Source organism: Carassius auratus, chromosome 24 (genome assembly GCF_003368295.1).
Source record: "Carassius auratus strain Wakin chromosome 24, ASM336829v1, whole genome shotgun sequence".
Lineage (NCBI taxonomy): Eukaryota > Metazoa > Chordata > Actinopteri > Cypriniformes > Cyprinidae > Carassius > Carassius auratus.
The window spans coordinates 5,900,635-5,912,158 of record NC_039266.1 but is presented as its reverse complement, the minus strand read 5'-3'; the positions used below and the strand labels follow the sequence as shown (position 1 = coordinate 5,912,158).

At 33.3% G+C, this 11,524-nt stretch overlaps 1 protein-coding gene across 1 annotated transcript; it reads left to right on the top strand.

Moving 5' to 3' along the window:
• Positions 1 to 5,618: 5,618 nt before the first annotated feature.
• bloc1s5 (biogenesis of lysosomal organelles complex-1, subunit 5, muted) lies at positions 5,619 to 10,472 on the top strand. The gene is made up of 5 exons (XM_026200811.1): positions 5,619 to 5,851; positions 6,220 to 6,302; positions 6,592 to 6,721; positions 9,190 to 9,248; positions 10,188 to 10,472. The coding sequence occupies exons 1-5, from the start codon at positions 5,830 to 5,832 to the stop codon at positions 10,359 to 10,361; spliced, it is 468 nt and encodes a 155-aa protein (XP_026056596.1). The 5' UTR covers positions 5,619 to 5,829; the 3' UTR covers positions 10,362 to 10,472.
• The last annotated feature ends 1,052 nt before the right edge of the window (positions 10,473 to 11,524 follow it).

The window sequence follows — 11,524 nt, the reverse complement described above, 5'->3', positions numbered from 1 at the left end:
AAAACGGTACCAGGATTGGTGACCTGCTCTTTTGCCCAGGGTTGGATCTGACTGACGGAGAGAGAGGCAGAGCAAGAGAGTCAGGCAGGTTGGTCAGCCCCAGGATGAGAGCTCTCGCCAGGGCTTCGGGTCACGAGAGATCCTCCACCTGTTCCGTGCCACCACCAGCCTGCCGAGTCCCTGCAGCCACCTCCGCGGCGAGAAAAGGAAGATAAAAGACAGTGAGAGCGAGTAAACAAGAGAATGAGAGGAAAGGGAGAGAGAGAAGCCATTCACTGTAAAATAATGATACCCATTGGGTAATGTGAGCTCCGTGGCCTGATATGGCAAGGAGGGGGAAATATGTCTGTGTGTGTGAGTGAGTGTGTGTGTGTTTGAGTTGACCCTGGTGGGTATGTTTTGTAAAGCTCATCTCAGACCTCCTACTAAACACTTTGTGCTCGCTTACCGCTCCAGGAGTCAAGAGCTCATCTACAGTCAGCGCACCAAACAAGATCTGCACATTATTCAATTCAATTTTTGTGAAAGCCAAGCTTTAAATTTAATTTAAAAATGTAAAGATTTAATTAAATCTTAGGGCCAGTTGCCTGGATAGACTAAAAACTTAAAGCAAGAAACAGGCACCACAGTTTTTTCATGCACTGGTCACTTTTAAGATGTTGGCTTATTTTGCTTCCATGTTTTCTTTCAGACTAAAGAAAAGAAAGCAAACAAAATAGCTACAGATTTAAGTGTTAATTATCTATCTGTGTCTATAGTTTACATATATTAATATATTTATTTAAAGGGCATTTTCTTAAAATGAGCAACTATTCATTTCAGTAGCTCTCACATATACCAAACATTCCAGTATTAATATTATCTATATTATCTATATTCTGAAGCATTGTACTATGAAGGGCCAGACAGGAAATAATTACAGAAAATCTGAATATATAAATGCAAACTGTGAACAAATAGAGTGTTTTGGAAATATAAATCAAATCGAAATATATAAATGTTGATAATTAGTGCTGTCAAACAGTAAATCACATCCAAAATAAAAGTTTTTGTTTACATAATATGTTTGTGTGGTGTATATTTGTTATATATAAATACACACACATGCATGTATATATTTAAGAAAAATATGCTGTTTATGTATAAAATTTTATATTTATATATAAATTCTATGAATTTACAGTCAAACCACAATTTATTCAGACACAATTTATTCACAGTTTATTTGTGGTGTAAAACATTCACATTAATTTGAATAATTTTTGGTCCCACATTTTTATCAATGTTACTGGCTGTCCACTGTATGAAGAATTCTTGAGTTGACTTTATCCTCACTTACATGAACTATAGTGCCCTGCTCCCACTAGTAAGAATATATCCAAAAATATATCTGTCTGAATATTTGTATTTTTTTTATTGTAAATATATACATTTAAATATTTTTAAAAGTATATTCTGTATGTTTGTGTATTTATATACATAATAATAAATATACACATTAAGCGCACATCTATTACGTAAACAAAAACTTTTATTTTGGATGCGATTAATCACAATTAACAACGTTTGACAGCATTATACTCATAATATATCATTCACCTGATATACATCTGACATTTTTTCTAATACTGAAAACTAAAATCAAGTTAACACAGCCATCACATTTTTCCCCTAAGTGGATTTTTCTTGATTTAATGCAAATTGCGTACATCATTTTGTCATAACACTACACGCTAATTTCTCTAATCCAGGGTTCAAGCTTTCAAAACATTAGCACAGACATCGACGATAAAGTTGTGCTCTCAAATGCTCTTGGCATGTTGTCAGATGGCATCATATTGAGTTCTGCCGGGTTTGCAATACACACAGCACAGAAAATGCTATTTGATAAATTATTCACAAAACTATCATGATTTTGTTGCGTGTAAAAAGGGTCCTTAGTCAAAAACCAGAAATGGGGACCCTGGAGAAGGACTTTAAGGAAAGATCAAGAGCAGATAATTTAAGAAAAGGGAGCTGAGTAAAGCCAAAGATGAGACGAGACGTACTCGAATTGATCATATTATTTATCATGATCTCTCACTGAGAGACGCTGGACGGTGACTAACTATAATGTGAAAAACTCTACAGTGGTTTAAATGTCAAGGATAAGGATGTAAAGCATAGGAATGTCTCATGTGAGTGTGTTACAATCAAAGTTGATGGACAAAAAGGTTTAGGCTGTTATTTGGAGTTGATCAAGAAAGGAAGTGATCTGCTTTGCATTTAAAGTAAGTACTAGCAATATGACCTCGATATTGCTAGTGCCATGCACTGGAGTCTGAGCAACGGGAAGGATTTGGATTACAGTATATGTTTGAAAACAGAATACAAAACCACTGCTAGAGAAGACAAGCATCTGTGTAATTGAACTTTTGACTCAAAACCATCTTGCTGTTTAGATATAGGCCCTGTGACAACCAGCCCCACTGTATAGATACCTTTCATTACCTTTTTAAATTATACTTTTATTCAGCAAGGATACATTAAATTGATCAAAGTAAAGACATATAGAATGTAACAAATTATTTCTATTTCCACTATAAATCAACACTCTATTTATCAAAGAAAGATTATCCAGCAAAAAAAAAAAAAAAAAATTTTAAGATCACATGACACTGAGGACTGGAGCAATGGCTGCTGAAAATTCATCTTTGACATCACAGGAGTACATTAGATTTTTAAATATAGGCTACACAAATAGAAAACTGATATTTGAATGGCTTATATTTGCTGTACATCTGATATGTGAGCATAGAATACACTTTTAAAAACATTAGTAAAAATCTTACCTAACCACAAATTTGTAACTTTTTATCTAAATAAAGACGATTTATATGAAAATGACATCTGTGGTGTTGCATTCTAAATAAGAAAATATTTTATTTTCTAATATATTGTTTTTTAATAACATTTTATTATACAAATTGATTATATAAATGTTATGTGTCAAAGGAATTATTAAAAAAAATATTATTTTAATACTAAAGAGTAATTTTAAATGAAAGCACGATTAGAGATGCCTTTTTGCATCACTGAGCAAAAAACTAAAATATGGCTTCATTAGGAACAAATAAAGTTATATTTTTATTAAACCTTATGTTCTATTTGCTGCCTGGGAATAATTAACAGCTCAACTCATTGATGACTAAATTTCATTGTTATGACTTCTCCTAATCCTAATCAGAATTTTATAAACAAGATTGTAATCTTGTTTATTTATCTAACATTCTCCTTTTTTTTTTTTTTTTTTTTTAATACACACACACACACACAAACAGATTCTGTGGGACCCCAAACAGTAAGAAATGAATGTCAGTCTCTTCAGTTGTAAATGAAGAGATCATGTATGTGCACTGACGCTGGTTTCATGGAGCTCAGCATTAACTCCAATAGAGATGATGATGCTCAGAGACACATTCTCATTACAGCAATAACAGTCCAGTCCTCTTCTCACACTCCGCATGCTGAACCAACATTATACTATTTATAGGCTCATTAAAAAGAGAATATCATAACCCTTTGATTTTCTTGTTCTTTCTTTCTTTCTTAGTCTTCAGTTTTTTGCTACTAAAGATTTAAAAGTGATTTTGTAATAAAACAAAATATTATACAAAATACCCAAAATAAGTGCATGCATTAATTAAAAAGAAACTTGATTAATAGTAAGTCAATATGTATTTTAAGTAAAAGGCAGGAGTGCTATGAGAGGATGAATCAGTTACATCATGATGCATTTATGAATTTCAGCTGTATTAGACTTTTCTCTATTAGAAGTTTCAGAAGTGCATAATTGTGCATGAATAGTTAACACTTTACAGTAAGATATTATTAGTTTTGTATTAGTTAATGCATTAACTATAAACTAACAATGAGCAATGCATTTTTTTTTTTTTTTTTTTTACAGAATGTATTAACCATTAACTGACATTATGATACAGAGTGTTCATTAGTTTTTAAAGTTATTTGTCTCTCATGGTTTAGCTACCAGGTCACACATTTAAAGTATTCAAAATCATTCTCTCCATCTGAGCTTTAGAAGATTTCTTATAGCTAAAGTAATGCTTTGTCTCCATCTAGTGCCAGTGTACCTTAGTGTTGTTGTTTTTTTTTTTTTTTTTTTTTTTTTTAATGGAGGCTTAAACATATACAGTAATGATATATAAATAAACAAATTTGTGTCAGATATTTTTACAGTAGGTAGATAAAACACTGCCTGTAATATGAGGTTTTTGATACAGGAGCTTGTAAAAAAACCTTTTCTTGAAATCCAATAAAAAATCCGTAGAAAACAACTCACAGTGGACATTTGATGTCCTTATGCACAGATTGAATTACAATACAATAAGTATGTTCAGCACTGATATACAAGGACAGAAAGAACAGCTGCTAAATTTCACAAAACTAGAGTGAACAGAGTACTGGGCTAGACCCGGGTGGAATTTATGGCCGGGCTGCTACTGCAAAATCACTTGAATTTAAGGCGATAGTTCAGAGACACATAACACAAGGAGAAAAACCTGGAAAAAGTCATATGTTCTGATGAATTATCCCACACCCTGCTTTGTAAAACAGAAAGTAGTCCAGACTGATTGACCACGGGCCAGCACTGTAGGGAGAAATCAGATACTTTGTGTGGGAATTGGAGGAAGGTCTGGTTTTATTATAACCTTTTATTCTGACACTTGCTATTAAAGTGAATAAATAAAATGCTGTAATAAAGTGTATGGCTGCGTCAGAATTCCCATACTTTCAGAGTATGTATTGAATTCAATGAACTTCTCAACTCCTGTGCCTTCTGCCAAACCTTAATGTCTGTTGGCAACTGTTAAGCTTTAGCAAATCTCTACATTCAGTCTCGGGTGTTTAATACATATCATGCGAGTTCTACCTCTTCAAACCAAAAAGTATTGTTCTATAATACATAAAGATGGAATAATATAAATAGCAGAATGTTAAATGTTGTATAGATTGCTATGCATTTCTCTTTATTATAATTTTAGAATAATTAGCATAATAACAAAGCTAGCATTAAAAAGTAGTATAATTTAATAATAATAAACAGTTATCACTGCAGATGTGTCTCAGTGCCCAGGGGCCTGATCGGGATAATATTGGTACCATAACAATTAAGCTTTACTACTAACATTTGCATTTATTATTATTATTATTATTATTATTATTATTATTATTATTATTATATATTTATTTTATTTTTTTTGTAGGCTATATTAAACAAGTAGCTAACCCGAAAAAAAAAAAAAAAAAAAAAAATCGAATCAAAATGTTGTTGTTATTTTCCATACACTGAGAGTCAGTGTTGTTTGGCCCTCAGTCACTGTTCTTCATAATATATTATTTTGTGTTCTACAGAAGAAAGACATTTCATGAGCTTGATGAGTTATTTATTAAATAACACCAAAAATATGTCCAATTAATGTATACCTATATTTACGAATTATACACACTGGTTTTCTTGAATTTCGTGTGACCTGAAAAAGGCTGTTGCTGAACGTGAAGAGACTTTTGTTTTATATAGCCACTTTTATTTTGAAGGTCACTTGGGCCTTTTATTTTGGAGTTATTTTCTGTTATTGTTTGCGCGTGACTCGTTGAAGAACGTGACAACACAGTTCTGTAAAATTCTCCTTAGGAACATTTCACTTATAGTATTTGACTCATTAACATTTCTCAATCATCAGACTTTGCGGAGAGGAAACATTTGGCGAAATATTAAGGTTAACGTTACATATAATCGTGTAAGGCTGTCAGATTAACCAGCATCTCGTGATGATGGAGAAGATTGTTAAAGGTTAGTTGTTATGTTCATTTTCTTTTACGCATTAGACGCATTACGTTGTAGTTAATACAGCTAAAATTAATATAACATGCTACTGACTGCACACCAAAATTGAAGTTTCAAGATATTTTCTAACTGCAGGTTGCATGAACTAATGATAGTTTAATTATTATCCACTAATTTAAGATAATGACATTTTTCAAATATTAAAGACACATTTTTCATAGTAAAGACTATTATATATGTATATATCTAACATAAACCTAGCATGTAAAGTAAGTAGTTTAAAGTACATCGGATAACTTATTTAATTGTATACCTTTTTTTTTGTTTATTAATTGTGGTATTTAATGTAATGTAAAGTATTTGTTTCTTCACAGATGTTGGTGACATTCAGTCGAGACTGATTGATCACAGGCCGGTCTTGCAGGGAGAAATTAGATACTTCATCAGGGAGTTTGAGGTTATTGCATAACTTTATTTTGATAATTACATTTTAAATTAATTAAGAAAACATGTATGTTTGCGTTTAAATTTTCACACTTAAAACTATGTATGCTATGAATTTGCCAACATGTTGATGCAGTGTATTCTTTAGGTATACAGTTGTGTAGTTAGAATAAATTAATTTCTGGGCATACTACTGTACAGCCAACATAGTGGCATTGATTGTCCTTTTACGTGTATGCTCTTTGACCCTTGACATAATAACAACAACCACATTTACACTAGAATTGTTTGTGTTCCCTCAGGAGAAGCGTGCTTTCAGAGAATGCCGTCTGCTTGAAAATCTGAATAAGATGACATCAGACACAAATGAACATGATCTGCCGCAGTGCATTGAGAGTATGCAGGAGAAACTATGTGATGCTCTCACACGACGTAAGTCTCAGCATTTACAGTAAAGAGTGTACTGAAGTGTCAGACACAACATGAGGAGGAAATGGACATGCAGACAGGAAAGAAACTTATGTTGAGTAAATCTTGTGTAATGTTTAATTTTGTTAGTATAGTTAAAAATAAATAAATGTAAAAAAAAAAAAAAATGCATTTGTTGAAAAAAAAATGCTAATTTTAATGCATTAAAGGAACAGTTTTCTTTTTCACCTGAAATGAAAATTTGGTGAAAATGTACTCACCCTTAAGCCATTCAAGATTTAGATGAGATTCTTAAAATAGATTTAGCATTGCATCATTTGCTCACCAGTGGATCCTCTGCAGTGAATGGGGGCCAAACAACTGATAAAAACATCACAATATTCCACAATATTCAATTAATTAACATCTTGTTAATTAAAAAGCTGTGTGTTTGTGATATTAATAATACAGCTGCTGGTCATATAATTAGAATATCATCAAAAAGTTGATTTATTTAACTAATTCCATAAAAAAGTGAAACTTGTATATTATATTTATTCATTACACACAGATTGATATATTTCAAATGTATATTTATTTTCATTTTGATGTTTATAACTGACAACTAAGGAAAATCCCAAATTCAGTATCTCAGATTACTGAGTATACAGATACTCAAATTAGAATATAATTTAAGACCAATACAAAGAAAGAATTTTTAGAAATCTTGGCCAACTAAGCAGTAAAAAAATGAAAAGTATGAGCATGTACAGCACTCAATACTTAGTTGAAGCTCCTTTTGCCTGAATTACTGCAGCAATGTGGCGTGGCATGGAGTCGATCAGTGTGTGGCTCTACTCAGGTGTTTTGAGAGCCCAGGTTGCTCTGATAGTGGCCTTCAGCTCTTCTGCATTGTTGGGTCTGGCATATCGCATCTTCCTCTTCCCAATACCCCATAGATTTTCTTGGGGTTAATGTCAGGCGAGTTTGCTGGCCAATTAAGAACAGGGATACCATGGTCCTTAAACCAGGTACTGGTAGCTTTGGCACTGTTTGCTGGTGCCAAGTCCTGTCGGAAAATGAAATCAGCATCTCCATTATGTTGGTCAGCATTAGGAAGCATGAAGCGCTCTAAAGCTTCCTGGTATACAGCTGTGTTGACCTTTGACCTCAGAAAACACAGTGGACCAACACCAGCAGATGACATTGCTCCGCAAACCATCACTGACTGTGGGACCCTGATTATCAAAGGAAATGCAAAACTTACTTTCATCAGAGAACATAACTTTGGACTACTCAGCAGCAGTTCAGTTCTTTTTGAAGTGAGACGCTTCTGACACTGTCTCTTGTCCAAGAGTGGATTGACACAAGAAATGCGACAGCTGAAACCCATGTCTTGCATATGTCTTTGTGTAGTGGTTCTTGAAGCACTGACTCCAGCTGCAGTCCACTCTTTGTGAATCTCCCCCACATTTTTTAATGGGTTTTGTTTCACAATCATCTCCAGGGTGCGGTTATCCCTATTGCTTATACACTTTTTTTTTTTTTTACCACATCTTTTCCTTCCCTTTGCCTCTCTATTAATGTGCTTGGACACAGCCAGCCTCTTTTGCAATGACCTTTTGTGTCTTGCCCTCCTTGTGCAAAGTGTCAATGGTCGTCTTTTGGACAACTGTCAAGTCAGCAGTCTTCCCCATGATTGTGTAGGCTACAGACTTAGAGACCATTTAAAGGCCTTCGCAGGTGTTTTGAGTTAATTAGCTGATTAGAGTGTGGTACCAGGTGTCTTCAATATCGAACCTTTTCACAATATTCTAATTTTCTGAGATCATGAATTTGGGATTTTCCTTAGTTGTCAGTTATAAACATCCAAATTAAAAGAAATAAACATTTGAAATATATCAGTCTGTGTGTAATGAATAAATATAATATACAAGTTTTACTTTTTGAATGGAATTAGTGAAATCAACTTTTTGATGATATTCTAATTATATGGCCAGCACCTGTACATAAAAATGCAGAAAGCAATATTATGAATTATGGACTTTAAAAGTTTTTTTTTTTTTTTTGGCCATCTCAAGACATTTACTGATGGACTGGAGGCATGTGAATTATTGTTATGTGTTTATCAGCTGTTTGAACTCTCATTCTGATGGCACCCATTCACTGCAGAGAATCTATTGGTGAGCTAGTAATGTAATTCGAAATTCATCCAAATCTGCACCAGTGAAGAAACAAACTCATTTAGTCATTTTAAAGAAGCGTAGGCAAAAATGTGAGACCACTGTGAAACAAGTTAAAAATTAATTTAAATTATATTAATAAATGTTATATAAAGCACTGTAATTATTTTGGCATACATTTTTAGATCTGTGTTATTTACTGTTGCAGCCAGTCAATTCCATAAGAATATATATATTAGTTAATATTCTTAAAGCAAGATTAGTGTATTGATGTGAATATTGTATTGACATTTGCTTTTCTATTTGTAGTTGAAGCAGCGAATCATATTGCCCAGAGGATCCAGCAGAGGGAGCTAGAGGCTGAGCAGGTACATGAGGAGAATAGAACCGTGGATTCACAGTTCTATTCTAAAGACTTTATAAAGGTTCTCTACTATTAGTAGATCTCAGTGAATCCACGAACTAGTGTCTGTATAGTTTTTACCTGATCTCGAATCAGTTTTATAAATTTGTTGCCATTTTTAATGACATTTGTATGTTATTTGTATAATAAAAAGGAAGCCCTGTAGTTAATAGTCTTTTACTGGCCAGATTAACCAAGCTCTCCATGTAACAAACAAAAAAAATGTAATAAAATATTATTATACAGAGACTTCCTATATTTTAGATTGTGCTTTCAATAAAACATTTGCAATTGGTTTGTAAAAGGTGATTTTATGCATGTTTAGGTTATGCGTTTATGCTACATTTACACTGTTCTGACCAGCAGGTATTACTAGTGTTTGGCATTTTGAGTGCTTTGAGATGATGAAACTTTTTTGCAAAGCAATTGGTTAAACGTATTTAAAGTAAAAAAAAAAAAAAAAAAAGCATTATTTTTTTCCCATCACTAACTTTGACTACTAGTAATAATACATTAGCATTCCATATGCTAATCGCACATTAAAATAGTACTTAATTTCAACATTTTGCTTCTTGATCTACTAGATTGCACATTTTAAAGAATCACGTAAAATCAAAAGCAAGCAAACAAATCAAGTTTAGAAGAGTAGACTTTTTTTGTATAGAGCACAAATTAAACAGTTGCTGAATTAAGCAGTATGATGGGGAAATATGAATGCATATGAAACATTCTTTCATCTTTGTCTACAGCATACTGTTTCACTATTTTTATAAAAGAAAGGCATGCATTTTGTAGTATGCAATAGGTAGTAGTCCATATAGCCATTACAGTTAGATTTCAAACAGATTATTATAAAAGCTAATTATAAGTAATTTGCATATTGTTTGTTGATGTGTGTGTTCAGAACACACATCTGCAGGTGAGTGCGGAGAAGCGGAAGCAAGACTGGGAGGAATTCCTGAAGGAGCAGTCTCGGCTGAAGGAGGAGGTGGATGAGGAGCATGTTAAAGCTGTGGGCCGACTCAGCGCTCAATACAATGACATGAAAAAAGACCTGGCTAAATACAGCAGCTTCTGAACCCCGATGAATGCATTTTACTTATATCAGTGAAGTCCAGTTTTGTTCTTTTTCCATTTTGTTGATGGTGTCGAGGATTGCATTAAAGAAATATTTTATACGAAATGAAAATTCTGTCATCACTGTCATCACACACACAGGCATGATTTTATGCAGACTACAAGTGCACATACAATATAATTAAGCATGTGCAATATGTCAATGTTTTAATAATCTTCACACCGTTATTTTTATTTATTTGTAATGTTTTTACTTTTTTACAATGAAGTAATATCAATGTATAAGCTTAAATGTACAGGATTGATTTATTTTGAGCTTAAGTACTCCTCTGTGGCCTTGTTGATTTTTATTTTATCAAATATTAGATTTACTTATTTTGAATGCATTAGTGAGTGCAAAGAGTTCAAGCCTGTAACATCTAATTATGAGTCTTTCAGTGTGTGTTACATTCATGAGACCCTTCAGTCTATGTAAAAACATCCATCATGGCACACATGTGCCTCTAACATCCTTTTAGTTCACATCTAATCATAGTCATTTCCACATCAGTAAAAACTTGTAAATACCCTCTCGTATAACAGTTTTTTTCCTACATTTGTACTGTCTCTTGCATTAAAGCACAACTGAATGTGTTTTAAGGCAGTCTGTGCACCTGCTTTAGATGGAAAGAGATCTTGGCCAGAAATCTGTCCTTTCTCCTCACATCTACCTATGTTTTCCATACTATAGTTAAAAAGTCAGACAGCACATTCAGTGAATCTGAGCTGCCTTTGACATGGGTGGAGCGACTGGACTGTCAAATTCTACACACGCTATGTCCTGAGCATTTACAAATTGCTAATGTTGCCACAAAATCGGTTTACCGTTAGTCAAGGTATTTCTCTGTGTGGATGCATCAGTGAAAGATTATTTCAGATTTCTTTGAGATGCTGTTGGTCACGATGTGGCTTTTCCAGCTTCTGTCATGTTAACTAAAATAACATTTTGTTTGTTTCCAGTCTGCCAACATTGAAGATTCGGTAAAAACTTTCAATAGCTAACAAAACATTCATCCATTTATGATTTTACTACTACCATCATTTGTCTGTCAAATAAATGGTTTGACCAAATATGAAATGCTGTGTGATAGACAGACCACTTAAATAGCTGTTTAACGAGATGGA